This window comes from Photinus pyralis, unplaced genomic scaffold (genome assembly GCF_008802855.1).
Source record: "Photinus pyralis isolate 1611_PpyrPB1 unplaced genomic scaffold, Ppyr1.3 Ppyr1.4_LG5, whole genome shotgun sequence".
Taxonomy (NCBI): Eukaryota; Metazoa; Arthropoda; class Insecta; order Coleoptera; family Lampyridae; genus Photinus; species Photinus pyralis.
In genome coordinates, this window is record NW_022170596.1 from 19,398,979 (window position 1) to 19,418,388 (window position 19,410).

Sequence of the window (19,410 nt, forward strand, 5' to 3'; positions counted from 1 at the left end):
GCATTTTTGCCTTGAAGTTTACAACGAACCTACTTCTTATGGAAAAATTCTGCATAACTTTTTTCGCTTAAGGTTTACTAGACCCCCATAGTGAAAATCAAATAAAAACTCACCCTGTAGATATGTGATTGGAGAAATCTGCTATACACGTAACGATTTCCACAGAAATTAAGTTACGATTAAATTTCCTACAATATGAAAAGGCAGTAGACGTCATGGACGCTTGAAATTTAAATCACCAACCCCCGTATACCAAATACGTGGTGCATCAAGCGCTCGTTATTCAAATATTTGACAGCGTCTCTTAGTGCATTTTACACATAGCGTTGCGCATCTTATGAACTACCCCCTCTATTAAAAGATGGGGAGATTGAACGCTAACCATTGGTAGCGACGATTTGGGGGAATATGTATTGATTTTAAATGCCTAGTTCACGTACTATTCTAATTTAAAAATGTGAAAGACTGATTTATTCGATACAGGGGAGAATTAAAATAAGTTTGTAAGAAATGATGCTGGGACGCAAACAAAGTATAAAGGGGGAGGCGGTACTGGCCGATTATGGCCCGGAAGAAGCTTTCAATGAGAGTGCCGATATAGAATGGGTCAACAAGGTAGATTGCCACTCGTCTTTAATTTTAATGACGTGGCAATTTTTTCAGAGATGGGTTAGACGAATAATGCGATTTTGTGCGCTTTTAAGTTTGGCTTCTGTCAGCTGCAACACGCCCAAGACATTCGAACGGTGGCCCCCTATGCAAACCGTAACGTTCGCCTGCGATGGTGTCGTTACAATTCTCTTCACTGCCGAAATGATTGCCAAAATGCACATTCGCGGAATCCTAAAGGTAGACCAATTATGCACTCGGTCCAATCCAATCCTGAAATTTCAGGGTGAAGTGCCATACCTAAAGGATCACTGGTGCCAATTCGACGCAAGCATGGTATTTTTCCTGTGGATCTCTGTGATTCTTCAAATGTTTGAAATGTTGGGTATCGTGCCAAGGTTTAGTTATTTGTCCATACTTAGAGCGCCGAGACCTCTGATTATGATAAGATTTTTGAGAGTTTTTCTAAAGTTTTCCATGCCAAAATCGAGGATAAATCAAATATTCAAGTAAGAATATATACAAAACAGGTGAAAACCAATTTACGCCCAATTTCCAGACGGTCCAGCCAGCAAATTTACAATGTGACCTTATTCTTCTTATTTTTTATGTCACTATATGGATTACTGGGGGTACAGTTCTTTGGAGAGCTCAAAAACCACTGTGTACTGAACACCACAGACCCTAAGTAAGTCTATTTTGAGAATACGCCCCCTTTGAGAGTGTCAACTGCGTACTAACAAAACTGTTTGCAGTTACATTACAATCAACAGCTTGGCAATACCAGACACATTTTGTTCCCTAAACCCTAACTCAGGCTACCAATGTCCTGCCGGGATGAAATGCATGAAACTGGAATTATCCCGATACATCATGGGTTTTAATGGATTTGACGAGTTTGGTAAAAACTAAAGTAAATGATGACAATGAAGCGATGCAAACGTTCTAGTTACAAGCTTCTTCACTGTGTATCAGGCGTCCTCACAAGAAGGGTGGGTCTTCATCATGTACAGGGCGATTGATTCCTTGCCAGGATGGCGCGCGGTTCTCTACTTCAGTACAATGATCTTCTTCCTCGCGTGGCTAGTTAAGAATGTATTCATTGCCGTAATTACCGAGACGTTCAACGAGATTCGTGTGCAATTTCAACAGATGTGGGGAGTAAGGCAACAAATTCAAAATAGCACAGCGTCCCAGGTACCCACGTAACACTGTTCGATGGCAGCAAATCTTTGCAGATACTTACAGGTGACGACAGGGGCTGGAAGTTGGTTACACTCGACGAAAACAAACATGCCGGATTAGCTCCAAATGTCTGCCACAAAATTCTTCGCTCTCCACATTTTCGACTGCTGGTAATGTGCATAATACTCGCCAATGGCGTTGTGACCGCCACCATGCATTTCAAACATGACGAAAGACCAAGAAGCGATTTTTACACCAAGTACTACTACATCGAAATAGGCTTTACGGTCGTGCTCAATTTCGAGACGATCTTCAAAATATGGTGCTTGGGATGGAGAGGATATTGGAAACATTCCATTCACAAGTTTGAACTTTTACTGGCGATAGGTACAACCATACACGTTATTCCGGGATTTTATATGTCTGGATTTACATACTTTCAGGTACGTAGATCAATGATAGTCCCAAAATGTATCAAGAACTGCTGTCTAGTGACGAAAAGCTTTGGTGCACTAATATATTAGGTAGTCCTATAGTCATATTGCGTAAAAGTATAAATTTGTAGGTACTAAGAGTTGTGCGACTAATTAAAGCGTCGCCTCTATTAGAAGACTTTGTATACAAAATCTTTGGCCCCGGGAAAAAATTGGGAAGCTTAATAATATTCACCATGTGTTTATTGATAATTTCGTCGAGTATTTCGATGCAGTTATTTTGCTTCCTTTGCGACTTCACGAAGTTCGAAAGTTTTACCGAAGCATTCATGTCCATGTTCCAAATTTTAACCCAAGAGGCTTGGGTTGAAGTAATGGACGAGACGATGTTACGAACACGCCCGACGCTGGCGCCTCTGGTGGCTGTGTACTTTATTTTGTACCATCTCTTTGTGACGTTGGTAATTAACTGGACTGTAACTGATTAAGAAGACACAGCTTTTTTGCAGATCGTGCTCAGTTTGTTTGTTGCGGTTATTTTGGACAATCTGGAACTGGACGAGGACATCAAGAAAGTTAAGCAGTTGAAGTATAGGGAACAAAGCGCGGAAATTAAGGAGACTTTACCGTTCAGGCTGCGTATTTTTGAAAAATTTCCCGATAGTCCGCTAATGGTGCAGTTGCATAAAGTTCCCTCGGATTTTAGTGTACCAAAAGTAAGTGATTTTCCCAATCAAAAAGTGGGCCCAATTCATGACCGTTCCATAGGTTCGAGAAAGTTTCATGCGACAGTTCGTTTATGAAACAGAAGACGATCCCAATTCTGAAAACGTGGCGAAGAAAATTAGTGAAGAGGTTTTCGATTCGAAGGTCATCTATCGAAAGCAAAAACCTTTAAAGGTACTTTACAATTTGCCAAAAGTGCGCGTTGTGGATTCGAAATTAAAAAAGGCCTCAATCGCTCACATCGTAAAGTAATATTCGTCTGCCGCATTTTATTTTGCACAGCTGAAAAATGTAATTTTAGTGATTCAGATAATCAAAGACTAATGCTCGGTGACTCATCAATGATCCCAGTTCCCGGCACAAAAGGACCATTGAAGCCACAAGGGACAGTAAACAGCATTAAACAGTTTAAGTATAAAAAAGTTTAATATCTAATATCCGTACCTGTGGTGTTTTTAATTATTTGTGTGTTCACAAAGAAAAATTATGAGTTTTTTATCGTTTTGAAGGCGAAGGTAAGTGTGAATGAATGTGTAAAATCAGTTCATTCATCTTAATAACCTCGCCTATAATTCATACAGATTGCATTCGGGGGTTTTATAATGTTGAAATTGTATTGGTGTTACATTTGGGTAGTGAACTTTTTCTACTACCAAGATGTTTCTTACGGTTTTTTTACTTCCAGACAGAAATTAAAACTTTTCTAAATTTATACACTGTTGTGTAAACTGCAGGGGGGGGGGGGATCGTTTCTCTAGGTTGAAATAATGCCAACGATGAGAGCGAGCCACCCTGTAGTTGAAAATGTACTTGCTGTAAACGTAATTTAGATTTAGCATTAGAAGTTTCAGGCGGGACATCCTGTGCAATGTTTTAATTTATTTGTTTAGTCAAATGAACACAGAATTTACATTTAATTTGAAATCGACGTAACAAAGGAGTTTTATGTGTTCTGTACTTAAGTTAAAGCTATACATTTGCTACAATTTCTTTTCTGTACATATTGCTATGGCCCCACGTTGGGCGACAAATAAATAATGCTATGGCCCCACGTTGGGCACCAATAGATAAGGCTGTGCGCAAAGGCGTGCAGTCAACTACACCTCCCACAAAATACCTGTCCAGCTAGCTCAAACAAATCAAAATTGAAACTCTCCTCGTACATTTCCGGGCATCTGCTACAAAGAAAAATTCCAATATTGACCTAACTTAAAGTTTTAGGAGACTAAATTCCAAAGAATTTATTACCCAAATTTTGATTAATACCTGACACAATCTTTGAACACGAGAAGTAAATCTGACATGAAAACTGTATCCTGGTCGCACAATGGGTTCGTGTAAAAATACAATTAATTGATTGACAATGACAAAAATTTATTCTGAAATGCATTAAATATAAAAATTAAAACAAAATTCCTGCAAGAAAGGGAAGCTTACAATGCTTGTTATCCCCCTCCTCTCCCATGCGACGTTCGATAATTAACAATAAAAAATCTTAAAATCACTTACAGTTTTTCTTTAAAATAATCCAGATAATCTGCTCCTAAACACGTTTGCGATGAATACACAAACTGGATGACAAACTGCCATGTCGAATACACTTATGAACATTCCAGGTGACTGCTCGAAGGTTATTAATTTTTAACAAGGGAAACTTACCGAAGGCGTCACGGTGCACTAAAGCTGTATACTTTATTTCGACTTCACTAACTTTTTCCGTAAAACGGACAACAGGTTTTAAACTTCTCAGAACTTCTAAACTTCAGTTCTTCTGTACAGAATATTACTAGAATTACAACAAACTACGTCTTCAACTAATCAAATACGGTAAACTACCCGAATAGCAATAGCGTAAAGAGACGTACAATCTTTTCCAACCGTCGCACATCAGCTAGCAGCAACCTCCCCCCTGCCGTACTTAACGAAACCCCACTTCCATAATAGAATAATCTCCTCCCTCGGGTATTTACGAAAAATGCGCCAATTACCATTAGATTAGATGGCCGGCTGCAAAGGAACACATCCCCACTTATGCCGAAAGGAATGCGCACATCGTCGACCACCTGCATCTATCGTGATGGGCTCCAGAACACGTACAGTAATTAAATTACATCCGATAACACAAACTCATCGCAAACGACCAGACGTGCTAATGAACAAGCAAGTCTAAAAGGGGAAAACAACACAAAAACAGATATTCAAATGAAATGAACCAATTCTGTGCTTATTCGTAAACAACCCTCCCTCGATTTACTTTACTAAATTGAAAAACTTCTCATATACAGGGTGTCCCGTCATTATTTTTGGTGTTAAAACCGGTAGACGATGTTCACACAACAAAACTGTAAAAGAACATAAAACTCTGGATGAACACAAACGATCCACAAACTTGTTTTACCCATTCTCCTCTTTTTCACCATTTATCCCAGTTCTTGAATAATTGAATTCCAGTGTTTACCCTCTATTTGTTTCTTAACCAAAATTTTCAATTTTTTCTCTTCCCAAGTCTTTTGTGTTTTCCCTATCACAATGTTGCAATGTAGTATAAAGTATTCTATTCTTGTCACAGTAAAAAACAATCGCTATGTCTTCTGTGTGTAGCACCACCTGGTACAGGCATACAAATTTACTACAACAAAACACATTCAACGTGGTTTCTACTTTCAAGAGCTACGTACATTTGTCACTGATTTGGAACACAATGCGCACACGGCACAAGGACGTAAATTGAGTACGAACAAAAATTTTCTCGTAAAATCCCGAAACTTGAACTCTTCGTAAAACACTTTTTTTTTAAATTTCATGCACGCTTGTTGAAGGTCTTCCTCGAATTTTATATTGAATTTTTCACACATTCGAGTACGATATCCACAACAGTATTTGTTATGCCGGCCGGTTAGAATTTAACGTCTTTTATAAATGCAAGAATAACACTTTACACTTCTTTTTCCTTTTAATTAACCTCGTGATTTTGTTTTAGTAACCGCGCACTTAGAGAACGACTTATGTCTGCCTCTATCTATATCCTTTCTCCTTTTACTTTGTTATTTATAATTGCCGAAACGGACCCAACGCAATTCTCGGGACCGCGTCACCTTTTCAGCCAATCTGTGAGCCCCCACTTATCTACTATGCATTTTCAGCTCGGCAAAAGGGAACCACCGAAGTGGTTTGCTGCTATCTTGGTAAAAACACACGTATGCTAAATGCGCAGGTTTATGGCTAATAAACTACTATCCGCAGATTTTGTTCATGTATGAAATTTAAAAAGCAATGCATTAATGCAATTAATAATATTGTTTTCCTTTGGTAAGCAAGTGAATACCTAATAGTCCCAAATTTTCGACGCATTTCTAAGAGATTAAAATGCCTCCGACACAGATTTGTACTTTTGATCACAATATTGAATTGCTCTCATACGACTACCTTTTGTTGTATGGAAATGTATGGGCTATGAACTTTTTATACACCTCGACTGCATTCAAACTGACTTTCCGCTTGCACAATACATATGAAATTTAACAAACATATTCAATTCGAGATTTAAAAAAATTCAATTGCTTTGGCGATCTTCCGTTATACAATTAATCGTAGGGGTATTCTGTAGTATAAAAAAATAGTTTAAAGTCTCTCGTGTATATAATAGGCTGGTGGTCATTGCTCTGAAATGTTTATAGGTTTGGATCGAGGTCAATTAGGCGAAGTGTGAGAAGCGGATCCATAAAACTGAAACAAACATACGAACATCTAATGGAAAACGGCGACATTGGAGTAAATCGCATGAGTTCCGCACGCGCCAGACCTCACGACCTTGACATAAAGCTACTACAGGCGAAACGACAACAGGCAGAAATGCGACGGTACCATCACACTTTGCACGCCAATCTTACCATTTGGAAAATTCCAGAAATCAACGAGAAGAAGACCTCCGAGAAAATCATCCGTTCTTCGACACGCCTCTGTTTGCCGTGCCACGCGAGAGCAAATTTAGAAAGATATGCCAGTTGATAGTCTACGCCAGATACGATGCACGATTAAAAGATCCGATCACCGGCAAAGAGCGCAAAGTGAAATATAAGAGCTTACAGTAAGACTTCACGGATAAACTGCAGTCGCCCTTAATAAAATTGTTGCAGCAATTTTTTAGGACTGGTCACATACCTAGACTGGGTTATGATTACCATGACCACATTATCCTGCCTTTCCATGATGTTCGAAACGCCATACTATCGAGTGATGGAAAACGCGTCGTTACAAATTGCTGAGTATTGCTTCGTAATCTTTATGAGTATTGAGCTGGCGTTGAAAATACTGGCAGATGGGCTTTTCTTTACACCGAAAGCGTACATTAAGGACGTGGCGTCTGTTTTAGACGTGTTCATTTACATAGTAAGTGTGAACCCCCTACTCACGTTCTCTATTGAGCTCTTACAGGTAAGTTTGGTATTTTTGTGTTGGATGCCCAAGCGAGTCCCTCCCAATTCTGGCGCGCAACTGCTGATGATATTAAGATGCTTGCGACCATTGCGGATATTCACTTTGGTTCCACACATGCGAAAGGTGGTATACGAATTATGTAGAGGATTCAAAGAGATCTTGTTGGTAAGTCTCCATTCGTCAATGATCCAGTGAATGACTCGACTTTACAGGTATCCACATTGCTAATACTACTAATGTTCGTATTCGCCAGCTATGGTGTTCAATTGTACGGTGGACGGTTAGCTAGATGTAACGATCCGACCATTTTAAAGCGAGAAGATTGTGTCGGCGTGTTCATGCGTAGGGTGTTCGTAACGAAAATGAAGTTATTGCCTGGTGTGAACGAATCGTATCCGTCGATATTAGTACCACGTGTTTGGCAAGTATTATTCTACTGTTTGCGTTTCTTCTTCACTCGTAACTGTAGGGCAAATCCGAGGAGATTTAATTTTGACAATATTGGGGACGCCATGCTGGCACTTTTTGAAGTGTTATCTTTTAAGGGTTGGTTAGATGTAAGAGATGTGTTGATAAAGGCTCTCGGACCAGTAAGCATATTTGTTCAGTAGTTTGAAGAAGCATGTTGCTGTTTTGCATGTATTAGTTGTTACAGTAGGTATAGCAATTATCCTACATCTACGACAAACCGCTGAAGTTAATTGTAAAATGTTGCATGTGGCACTCTAACAATGTACGATTTTTTTTCCAAAATGGTTGAAGTTGATAACCCAAAAATACTCTTCAGATCCGAATCGAAAATTACTGATTACGCATCATCTCGCTATCAAATTGGGAAAGCCCTCAAATTGCTACCCCTTTGACAAAAAATAAACTCATCCCCGTCACCATGCTCTAAAAACGGTCTCCTCAGAAGTTCTTCGAAATTTTCAAAGTCGACCTCTCTAGCGGTTACTTTGTTCATACACGGTGTCCATTTTTCGAGTGCCACTATGGGGATCTCACTTATCTTAAGAGATAGAAAGTTGGTTAAATGGGGGCAAAGTTGCCAATTTTCGTGCTGAATAAGAATCTGAAAAGACATTTCAAATATCTTCAATAGTTTTGAAGATATCTCAAAAAAACAAAAATTTCTGATTTTCGTTTTTATTTTTTTTAATGATAAACTAATCGTAGTAGACATTTCTAATTAATACATTATTCGGACACTTTTTAATGGAGATTTCAAATATGGCATCCTGTTTTTAATAACTCTCCAGATGACGGAGAAACACGTGGCAACTTTAGTTTTTCTTATGGGCGCCATTTTGAATTTTCACATTTTGAGATTACGTCTTTTTTTCTCTTTACAACGATATATCACACATGGTGGTTCAGTATCACATTTTTCCTAAAAATAAAATTTTTAATTTTTTGAGAAGAGTGCTTTGGAAAAACAAAACGTTCTTTTGTTGTGAACAAAAGGTTGACTTATTTCATGTAGTGTCATTTAGGTTTATGCTAGTTGTATTGCGAAAATGCCTTTTTCAAATGCAGATCAAAGAGATATGATTCAAATTTACTACACTTCTCTTCTCATCGAAATGCCCACATGACTGCTGCAACATACTTGCAGCGTTATCCAGAGGGGCAACAACCTAGTTTGAGGTATTTTTCTTTGCTGCATAAAAATTTGGGCGAATATGGTTCTTTTAAAAGATGTAGACAGCAATATGGTGATAGACTACCCAATGAATATGAGCAGGCAATTTTGCAAGCGGTTGAGATGAAAATCGAATTTCTACTTCGCTGACAACGCTGCAACCAGACAGATGGATCAAACTGTCAAACTTTTGTTGACAACAAAAGAACGTTTTGTTTTTCCAAAGCGCTCTTCTCAAAAAATGAAAAATTGTATTTTAGGAAAAATGTGATACTGAACCAGTATGTGTGATATATCGTTGTAAAGAAAAAAAAAGACGTAATCCCAAAATGTCAAAATTCAATATGGCGCCCGTAAGAAAACCTAAAGTTGCCACGTGTTTCTCCGTCATCTTGAACGTAATTAAAAACAGGATGCCATATTTGAAATCTCCATTAAAAAGTGTCCGAATAATGTGCTAATTAGAAATGTCTCCTACGACTAGTTTATCATAAAAAAATTAAAAACGAAAATCAGAAATTTTCGTTTTTTTGTCATATCTTCAAAAGTATTGAAGATATTTCAAATTTCTTTTCAGATTCTTATTCAGCACGGAAATTTGCAACTTTGCCCCCATTTAACCAACTTTCTATCTCTTAAGATAAGCGAGATCCCCATAGTGGCACTCGAAAAATGGACACCGTGTATAGGTTAAGATACCCGTTTCTACCTTAAAACCCTAACCGTACGACACAGGCGAAAACTAACAATTTTAAGGCACTTATGACAGATGGTCGCTTTAACCTTGAGATTTTTTGTTAAATGTACAAATTTTCCAGTAAAGGAAATTTTGTACGTGTACCGCTTCATAAAGAAAGAGAATGGAGCTAATATGCGTTAAGATAAGAACGAGTGTTCAAGCAGATAAGAATCGAAACGCTACAGTGTTGCCGGTTTTAAAAACCGTCGTGACGGAGTATGAAGGATGGTGTTTCTGCTATAGGCACCTCCACACGTACAAAAAAGAGAATGAATGCTTGGTCTTCGTTGGGGTCGTTTCAAAAGTCATCGTCATAAGTAAAAATCGGGGAGAGAAGGGCATTCTTAGTCAAAATTATATAAAAGAATCGTTAGCCGCAAAATCGGAAAAATTTGCCACCAATTTCGAGGGAACATTGGTAAACTATTCCAGCGAATAAAACAAATTTCAACTAATTAAATGCGAGAAACCTGAAGCACAGTTTGTTACTTATTCAAATGCGCCACTCATCTTCCGAAATTCATTTTCAACGAGTAACGAATGTTACCTAGCGATAAGAAAAGCTCCGAAGCGAATCCATGCAGGTCGAGTGCTGCATTTTTAGACCGCGTATTGCATTCTTCTGTACGCCATTTTTGAGATCATTTAAAGCCATATAATATTCCATAAATTTTTTTTAAATTTTATAATATTTCATTATTAAGTAAGATATTCGTTATTTTGTAATTTATTTTCTCTGTAAATGTGTTTTACTGTTGGGCAATACACGCTATTATTATTATTATCGCAAAAATTTGATTGTTAATTAAAGATTCGAACCGAAAACCGTATAACCGCTGTATGTTTGCGAGTCATTACATGATCGGATTAAAGTTCTCGCATTTAAATAAACTGTTACCACGAAAGCGTTGGAATGCTAAACGTTCATTGCGGATATAATTAGAGCAGTTGGACGATTAAAAACAAGTTTGCCAATCAAAACTGTGCACCTCTATGGTGTATACGGGGTTTTATGCGATCTACATTAAACGACAACCGCCAACCGGTACAAAAATTAAAGACAATTAATTCGTGCCTTTGTAGGGTGTCAAAACCTTAAGTTATATGGGTAATTTTTGACATTTCCACTGCGGAACATTGTTAATTATTCCAGTAAATAAACCAAATTTCAACTAACAAATCGCCAGAAGCCTGAAGGGGTTTAGTCCGCACTCAAATTGGTCAACCATCTTTCGAGATTCACTTTCAACGAATACCTAGCCAAATTTTTACCTCGCGATACAAAAGATCCCATTGTATTGTACAAGGCGTTCCCCAAAGGAGAAAATTTTGACTCGTCGATAAAAGTAAGTTATTTTGATTTTTTGCGCCGTGTAACCATAGGAGTCGGTTTTTTTTGGATATTGTTGTATATAAAGAATTTATGTTTAGTCATTCTAACATTCCTGAAGAGGACGACCCACCGGATTTATGCCCGTGAACAAATGTGTGTATTTTTAATTAATGATAAGTCGAGCCAGACCAAAGACATTGCTAGTTTTTTTTTTAAAAGAACCCAACTCTGACGCTGCAAAGCAAAAACTGTAGCTAGGAACTACCCACTAAGAAGTGTTCAACTTGAAACAGAGGCAGTAACCAGCTAAACGTTTCTGTGATTGTAGAAGAAGCGGCACGGTTTGAATGAAAACATTGAAAACGAAATTTTAAAATTCACACTCCTACCACTACATCGCATATGCTGTCAGGATCTTCAACTTTCCTGGTGGGCTTCCATTGATTTGTATAGACCCCATGACAAAATTGTCAGGTGTACAAACCCTTTAATCTAACAAACTATTTTATGACTATCAACTTCGATTCACCTTGTTCTCTATCTCCATTTGAATTTATAATGATATTGTTTTCGTTATTGGAAAGGACCTGTAGTAGAAAAATTAATGGTTACGTACATAAAAAAAATAATATAAACTTTTTCTTTCTGCTTTTAGGTTCACGCCATTTACATACACATTTACATCTTTCTTGGGTGCATGATTGGCTTAACATTATTTGTTGGCGTAGTTATTGCCAATTATTCAGAAAATAAAGGAACCGCACTTCTGACAGTTGACCAAAGGAGATGGTAAGTAGGTACCTAATTTGAGAGGTAGGGGTAGTTCAATTTTTATGTACTCCTAAAAGCCGATTGCCTCTAAGGAAATCTCTAGTCAATCTGCTCGATAGCTAAAGCAATTAACTTTATTAGGTACACGTTTTTGGACACTGACCGCCTCCGTAATTCCACTAGCTCTTTACTTTTTTTTTAAAAGATGCGGTAACTTCTTTCACAATCAAAAATGCTAGTGTATGGCTCTATTCTCTTTCTTACTATAACTTCGCCTTTTTTGTTGCCGAACAGAAAAACCGAAACGGATCCAACGTAAATCTCGTGACCAGCGTCTCTTCTTAGCCAATCCACGAGCTTGGATTTTTATCTACTTTACGTTGCCGCTAAGGAACAACAAAAAAACAACAATAAATCACAACAATAAAGAATTGTTATTGCGGGCTTTTATTGTTTTTTTTGTTACTTCAACAACCTCAAGAGTTCCGGCGCTTCCAGAAACGCAAAGTTTGACCCAATTATTTTAAAACCCTTGGTTCACTTGGAGAAAAATGTCCCCCTATACAGAGTCTTACATTTGAATTATGCCAAAATGTGTCGTTTGGAAATTACCCTTCAAAAGTCCCCAAAATTGCATTTCGTTTTTAATTGTTTTCTTGAAAATCATGCATAAGGCGCATCAAGAAAGATGGAACATCTTTAGATATGATATTGGAATCTGATTTTGGCAAAATTTAGTATTTGGTTTTCTTTTAACGCGAAAATGATGGATCTACGATCGGTTTTTGAAAATTAAAAAAAATGAATTGCAACTCTTGGGAAGACAATTGTAATGGGAGCCCGCTAGGCTATCTAAATTTTTGTTCGATTTTATATTTGGATAAAATTGCATATGTACTGCTTCATACGGATAGAAGGCGCGAGTCAGTCGGTTTTTACAAAGATATCATAAAACTTAACCAATTTCGTTGGTTCGGTCTAGACGAAGCCGACCTAACGAAAATTCGGGTCTGCTATTGGCTTAGAGAGGACGCTGTCGAGTGATTTGCGCTGGGTTCGTTTCAGAGTCGCTGCACCATAACATAAATATTAAACTAAAAGGAGAGGCAGACATCAGTCGCCATAGCGAATAGGTCGTCCGCTAAATTTTGCGGTTAGAAAAAAGTTATATCGAGACGTTATTAAAACAATTGTGAATTGTGAAAGAATAATATTAAATACGGTCTTAAAAAACGTAAAAGGTCATTGTAATCATGATGTCGCTAGTGTGCAGTTTATTTATTGCATTCATAAAGGACTATAATTTCAAGCGAGCTGATAAAAGTCAAAACGAAACACGGTTGATTTAAAATTTGATTGAACAAAAAGGACGCGAAATAATTTTAGTTCATTGACACGTAACCGTTTAGATGAACCTACTCATTGGGAAAATACATGACATCGCTATCGCGATATTGCATTTTGGCATTTAATAAACACTATTTTTATTCAATGATTTTGGGGATACGTTGATTTTGTATAGTAAATTTGAGCGACAGTGAATTACTTTGGTGTTGAGATCGCGCATAAAAAATGGAATCAGCTTTACACGTTCACAACTAACAACGTTCTGAATGTCACGCTCGCAGGTCGAAACATATAAAAGGGACAAATTATCAAAAGTGAAAATATTAATTATTTTTGCTTTTAGGTGCGATTTAAAGAAGAGATTGAAAATTGCGCAACCTTTACATTTACCACCAAGACCGGACGGTCGTAAATTTCGAGCTTTCATTTACGATATCACACAAAATATCAAATTTAAGCGATTAGTTGCGCTTATGGTGTTAGTTAACAGCTCTTTATTAGGCGTCACGGTAAGAACAGTTCGCAAAACCCTCGGCATTAACTTTGTTTATTACAGTGGGACGAAGAACAAGAGCGCACCGAAATTCTGGCAACTGTAGGGATTTCGTGTACGCTAATATTTGTAATAGAAGTAGTAATGAAAAATATTGCCTTTACACCAAGAGGATATCTGCAGTCTAGACGTAATCGTTACGACTTATTTGTAACTGTGCTTGGAGTTATGTGGATCATAATCCACGTTACTTTTAAGGTAATTTTCTCCCTCAAGAAGATCTTTTCAATATTGAGCATGGCCAGTTTTTGTGCTAAAGTAACTAAACATCATTTTCATGATTGCATTATTTCAGAGCGATTTAACTTACTTCATCGGTTTTATGGTGGTAATACTACGATTCTTCACCATAACAGGCAAACATGCAACACTAAAAATGCTAATGCTAACCGTAGGTGTATCCGTTTGCAAAAGCTTCTTCATCATATTCGGAATGTTTCTGCTGGTATTTTTTTACGCGTTAGCCGGCACAATACTCTTTGGAACTGTTAAATATGGCGAAGGCATTGGAAGGTAGGTACCAGTGTGGTGTAAGGAAGACTATAATGTCAATTCTATTTTTTAGGAGAGCAAATTTCGAGTCTCCCGTGACTGGAGTGGCTATGCTATTTCGTATAGTAACAGGCGAAGACTGGAATAAAATTATGCACGATTGCATGATTCAACCTCCATACTGCACACCGGCAGATAATTACTGGCAAACTGACTGCGGCAACTTTACCGGTTCCTTGGTTTATTTCTGTACATTTTATGTCATAATTACTTACATCGTGCTCAACTTGCTCGTGGGTGAGTACTCACTATCTGTCACTCAGTCTTCAAGTTACCATAAACCACAGCCATCATCATGGAGAACTTTTCCCTGTTTTACTCTAACGAAGAGGATGCCTTACTGTCGTACGCGGATATTAGGAATTTTCAAAATACCTGGAATATTGTTGACATACATCAAAGAGGTGTCATTCCAGTGCGACGCGTCAAATTCATTCTGCGCCTCCTAAAAGGACGCCTAGAAGTTGACCCTCAAAAGGATCGTTTGCTGTTCAAGCACATGTGTTACGAATTGGAAAGGCTGCACAATGGCGAGGATGTTACATTCCACGATGTTATCAAGTGAGTGAAATTTGCGTGGATTAAACCTATTTGCGCAATTTTAGCATGCTATCCTATCGGTCGGTTGACATACGGAAAGCTTTACAGTTAGAAGAATTGCTTGCCAGAGAAGAGTTCGAGTACATTATTGAGGAGGAAGTTGCGAAACAAACCATACGAACATGGCTTGAAGGTTGCTTGAAGAAAATACGATCAACTAATGTGCGTACAAGTGACCCAAATACTCGAGTAATAATTTTATTAAAGGAACAGCAAAATAGCTTGATAGCTGGATTGAGGGCGACCAATGAGACGATACCACCGACCGATACAACAATTGAAATGAAAAATATCAGCCCGGATCGTGAAAGTGAGGTGGATACGAAGGTAATTCCACGTGGAGCGACTCATAGTGATTTTTGCGTTTAGGAAAGCGAGATCGCTGCAAGAAAGGCGAAGGTAGTTGCTCTTCCCCGTTCCGATAGCATAGGAAGCAGTTCGGGTCGTAAATTTTTGGCGCCCACCTTGTCCGATCCTGCCGCCCGTATAGAAAAGGAAAGAATTACGACGAAGAAGAAAAACAACAGACAAACTGGTAACGTTCCATCGATGTTGCTGTGATGTATATTAATTTTTTCAGCGACGAATAAAAATTTACCACATTTAAATGAGGGTACAGAAACATCACGAGTACCGAGAGATATATCCAGTAGTAAGGCCAGTGTGCCTAAGATCTCAAACACGGCGCACGAGATTCGTGATTGGTGGAATGAACAGCTTGCCTATGTTTCCGATACTAGTGATGATGACTAGGGTGATCAAGTCTCCAGTACAATTTCATACATTGGCTATATTCTGTAATGTGTCCAATAAAAAAATGTTGTGAAATGTAGTGTGAGTGAGTAATTGTTTAGGTTTATAGTTTGCACTATTGGCCGTTTTGCTTTTATCTCCGCCACGACGAAAATATCGATATTGACGCAAAAATTACTAATTTGAAAAAATACAGCAGCGTTATCCGCCTCCAAAATTCCAAAGAACGGATTAACAAATTTTTGATTAACACCTAAAGTAATTTAGGGTACGAAAGAAAACAAATTAAACATAAAAACGCTTATTTAGCTACAGGCAATCACAATCATTTTTAGTTTAAACAAATTTATTTGATATAAAACATTCAAACTGAAAAAAAAACAGGCACTCAGGGCCATAATAACACATACCACGCTACAAGCGATTGATAGACGATTAAAAAAACTTTATTTTTTGATCTATGGTTTGCTTGTGCGATAGGAGAATTAAAGATGAATACTACTGGCATTTGTCACTTGTACTTTCCGTGTTAAATTAATTGAAATCGATGCTTGGATTAGAGCGATGCTTTTGATGTTGTTTTATGTACATGCAATTTATCATTTTACGAGTTGGTTTAGATTAATTTTTCGTAGATGTAATTTTGTACTAAACTGATTTATCATGTTTTCCACTTGAATTTATGATATATTATGTGTTTTGTTTTAATGAATTTGTTTAACTGCATTTGATTCGATTAGCTGATTTTTACGTACAATTTGAGATGTTTTATCTGTGTATTTTCTCTTATTTTGTTGCAGTAGTTGATTTATATTATGTATTGTGTGGGCCATGCCGGAGTTTTTGTCCCGAAGAAGGTTTCCCTGTTTGTGCGTAATATATTTTATTTGTTCTTGTCGTCTGCTACGCACAACATTGGGCATTTTATTCAATTCCCTTTTCAATTACGTCTCACGTCCCAACGCATGAAAGAAGTATACACATAGTAAAACCCATTCGTACCCAGTCCGAGCCGACTGCTACCGAGATTCAAAAGTGTCGGGAACTCGAAAGTAAGGTGGCTTTGCTCGTACACCTAATTTCCGGTCAACTGCGATACTCTTTAAACAGAGCTCTACACAAACACCAGATGATAATGCTTCGACACTTCACTTCTTTACTTTTGCTTTACTGTCGATCTAAACGACACATTCACTTTTGATGTAGGTAATTTTAGACGACGTAATATAGAGGCTTTTTTATAGTGGTAGAAAACTTCACTTTAACAAGGAACTTGAAGACCTTACAGAATGCCTTCACATAAGCGATAACTGCTCGAATTACACATACCTAGATTACTTCTTCCTAAACGTGAACCATGTCAGCTCACTAGACGAATTAAAATCTCTTTAAACACTCTCTAAACTTTGTTCTACGACAAACTACAAACAAAACAAGACTGACTGTCTTTTCAAAAAAAAATTCGATTACGGCGGACTGCCAAATACCAAAAGCGCCCACCAAATAAAAAGCATCCTTTCACGTACCTTCCGCCTCAACTCCTGTATCAAAATATCTGCGCTTATCTATAACTAGCTTTATGCAGCTATGTCGAACTCTTATCGCACTGACCGGAGATAAACTTTTACAATAACAACACGCAATTATTTCCAAATGTCCCTACCTTTTTAACAAGTACCTACTTTAAATTTACAATTACAAATCAAAACAAATCTGACACAAAATAAAACATTTACGTCGAACTCAAATAATATGAACGAGTCCTGTTCTGTTCAATCTAAAATTAACGACCACATTTAAACTTTAAACATTGAAATTCAATTTAAACATAATGTTTTGGATTGGTTCGCATTGCGTGGGGGAAAACGCCGTGTTGATTTGTTGACATCACGCCATGTTAATTTTACCGATAATTGTGGTGTGATGCCTATCAGCTACCATATGTCCCACCACAATATAATAGAATTCACAACTCGAAATAAATTGACAGGTTGCCTGAGAAGGGCATTGAGTTTGCGTTTTTCTGAACAATTGTTTATATCATTGTGCGTAAGACTTTGGGATGATTCATAACTCAATTTTCAGTATAATATTCGTTCAAATTGTGTATAAATTTTAAGAGAGATTTTTCAATTACGCTTCATATGTTACATGTAATTGTTTCTGTTGTTTAAATTGTAACTTAAAACGTGTACATGAAAAATAAAGCAGACGACGTAATACCTGCATTTGACAATATATTTGAAGATATAATTCAGGTAACTTATCAATTTTAATTTTTATGGGATAGTTAAAATTGGTGCTTTATCTGAGCACAACGTTCCCAAATTTTCTTATCATAAATTTACCCAAATTTAAGTTTTGCATACACGAATACCACCATCATTTCATTACCACATAATACCATTGAATGAGTAACTATCATTATAAATTCGATCAATGATAATACAAATTAAGTAGGTACCTACATAAGAGTAGGTGTAAAAGGCATAGGATCTGTATACATAGGTCGTGTTAGTGCTTACTATTTAGTATAGTTCACTGTTTATGTTATATAATAAAACTACATACCTTCAGGAATCCTTTAAATAAGGTACCCACTTGTTCAGTACCATCAAATATCTTGAGGAATGGTGAGGGAGATAGTTTTGATATCTTTAAAAGTTCATTGAAAAAGAAATAATACTTGTAGTATAAAACTTACTTAATGGTTCTTCTATAACGAAGCTACAAAAGGGGTATGGCTGAAGACACTCTTTTCACTATCTTGTGTTGGTTGACTTTCCATTACTTGGCACTAGAAACCTGCAAATATTTAATTTTCTGTTAATATTGCTGTGCATTTTACATTGAAACAAATGAAACGGTCACCTCATAATTTGTCAGTGAAAATGACTTGAAGAACTTAAAACATTTTAACACAACATTTAATTACTTCATTAGAAATCACTTTAAAAAAATGTTGAACATTGGAAATGTTTATGATTTCGTAATGGTACAAAGGTACGAGTTTCAATCAAGGCCAAAAGACAACGTTGTCACATCACGTAACGATTGCATCGTACTTTGCCGTGATCGGTAAGTTAAGGAAAAGTTTTACTTAATAGTGCGCAATTGTTTTGTTAATTCCCATTTAAAATTCTCGCACATCTTCTTTGATAGTATTACAAGCATTTTATGAAGTCAATGTTCCGCGCGAGTAACAGTTATTTGTGTTTAACATATGGTACCTATTATAAGGTTATCATTTCCGATGGTTGCATGGATTGCGAAATCTGTGAATTTTGTTTACCAAATATACCATTCGGCTTACCCAAAATAACTGAAACTCAAAATGACTGGGTTCGTGAACATGTGACAATTTTTTTAAAATTACAATAACTTTAAATCTAAAATTAACTTCAAAATTTAATCTACCCTGAACAAATTTAATGTTCATGAAATAGAAAAATGTCACTTACTTTGCTGTATGTGTTTGTAAGTTTTCCCACGTCTGTTAAGCGCAGCTAGTAATCATTGTGTATGACCATTATTTTACAGTGTGCCTAAACAATAACACCTGCAAATTTCATTTAATTTAAACGTCTGATCAAATTAAATAAAGCAATCATTTTGAGTGCCCGGCAATGGCGTGACCAGTCCTTAAAGAACATAAACAAAACACAAGTTAAAATTATGCGTGATACAATAAATAATAAAGGAAGCATTTGTTGAATAATAAACAAGATT

The 19,410-nt window shown here is 37.0% G+C and overlaps 1 protein-coding gene and 1 long non-coding RNA gene across 7 annotated transcripts; one reads left to right on the forward strand and one right to left on the reverse strand.

Annotated features, from left to right (window-relative positions):
• The first annotated feature begins 510 nt into the window (after positions 1-510).
• Positions 511-15,760, forward strand: LOC116171294 (sodium leak channel non-selective protein-like). 6 transcript variants are annotated; one of them, XR_004145423.1, is made up of 27 exons: positions 511-615; positions 664-849; positions 895-1,118; positions 1,169-1,297; positions 1,365-1,510; positions 1,559-1,806; positions 1,848-2,237; positions 2,360-2,689; positions 2,738-2,944; positions 2,997-3,202; positions 3,256-3,366; positions 6,632-6,814; positions 6,862-7,041; positions 7,091-7,343; positions 7,389-7,556; positions 7,604-7,812; positions 7,861-7,981; positions 11,761-11,894; positions 13,567-13,732; positions 13,780-13,974; positions 14,072-14,289; positions 14,342-14,565; positions 14,616-14,889; positions 14,934-15,090; positions 15,136-15,238; positions 15,298-15,463; positions 15,509-15,650. XR_004145423.1 is itself a non-coding variant. In XM_031488055.1 (27 exons), the coding sequence occupies exons 1-27, from the start codon at positions 511-513 to the stop codon at positions 15,679-15,681; spliced, it is 5,211 nt and encodes a 1,736-aa protein (XP_031343915.1). In that variant the 3' UTR covers positions 15,682-15,760. The 6 variants fall into 6 exon arrangements, 4 of the variants coding, with proteins under 4 accessions (XP_031343915.1, XP_031343914.1, XP_031343912.1 ...); XM_031488055.1 differs by having other exon boundaries at positions 15,136-15,243; positions 15,509-15,760; XM_031488054.1 differs by having other exon boundaries at positions 15,136-15,255; positions 15,509-15,681.
• A 2,291-nt stretch (positions 15,761-18,051) lies between these two features.
• LOC116172431 lies at positions 18,052-18,792 on the reverse strand. The gene is made up of 3 exons (XR_004145658.1): positions 18,553-18,792; positions 18,386-18,486; positions 18,052-18,336 (listed from the first exon to the last, which is right to left on the reverse strand). It is a non-coding gene; the product is annotated as an uncharacterized LOC116172431 (long non-coding RNA).
• Positions 18,793-19,410: the final 618 nt, after the last annotated feature.

Excerpts from the sequence above, each read along its gene's own strand:
- LOC116171294 (XM_031488052.1), top strand. The coding sequence starts at position 511 with ATGATGCTGGGACGCAAACAAAGTATAAAGGGGGAGGCGGTACTGGCC. Across the intron at positions 3,367-6,631 it reads AACAGCATTAAACAGTTTAA|GTTTGGATCGAGGTCAATTA; the intron begins GTATAAAAAAGT and ends AAATGTTTATAG. Across the intron at positions 14,890-14,933 it reads ACATTCCACGATGTTATCAA|CATGCTATCCTATCGGTCGG; the intron begins GTGAGTGAAATT and ends GCGCAATTTTAG.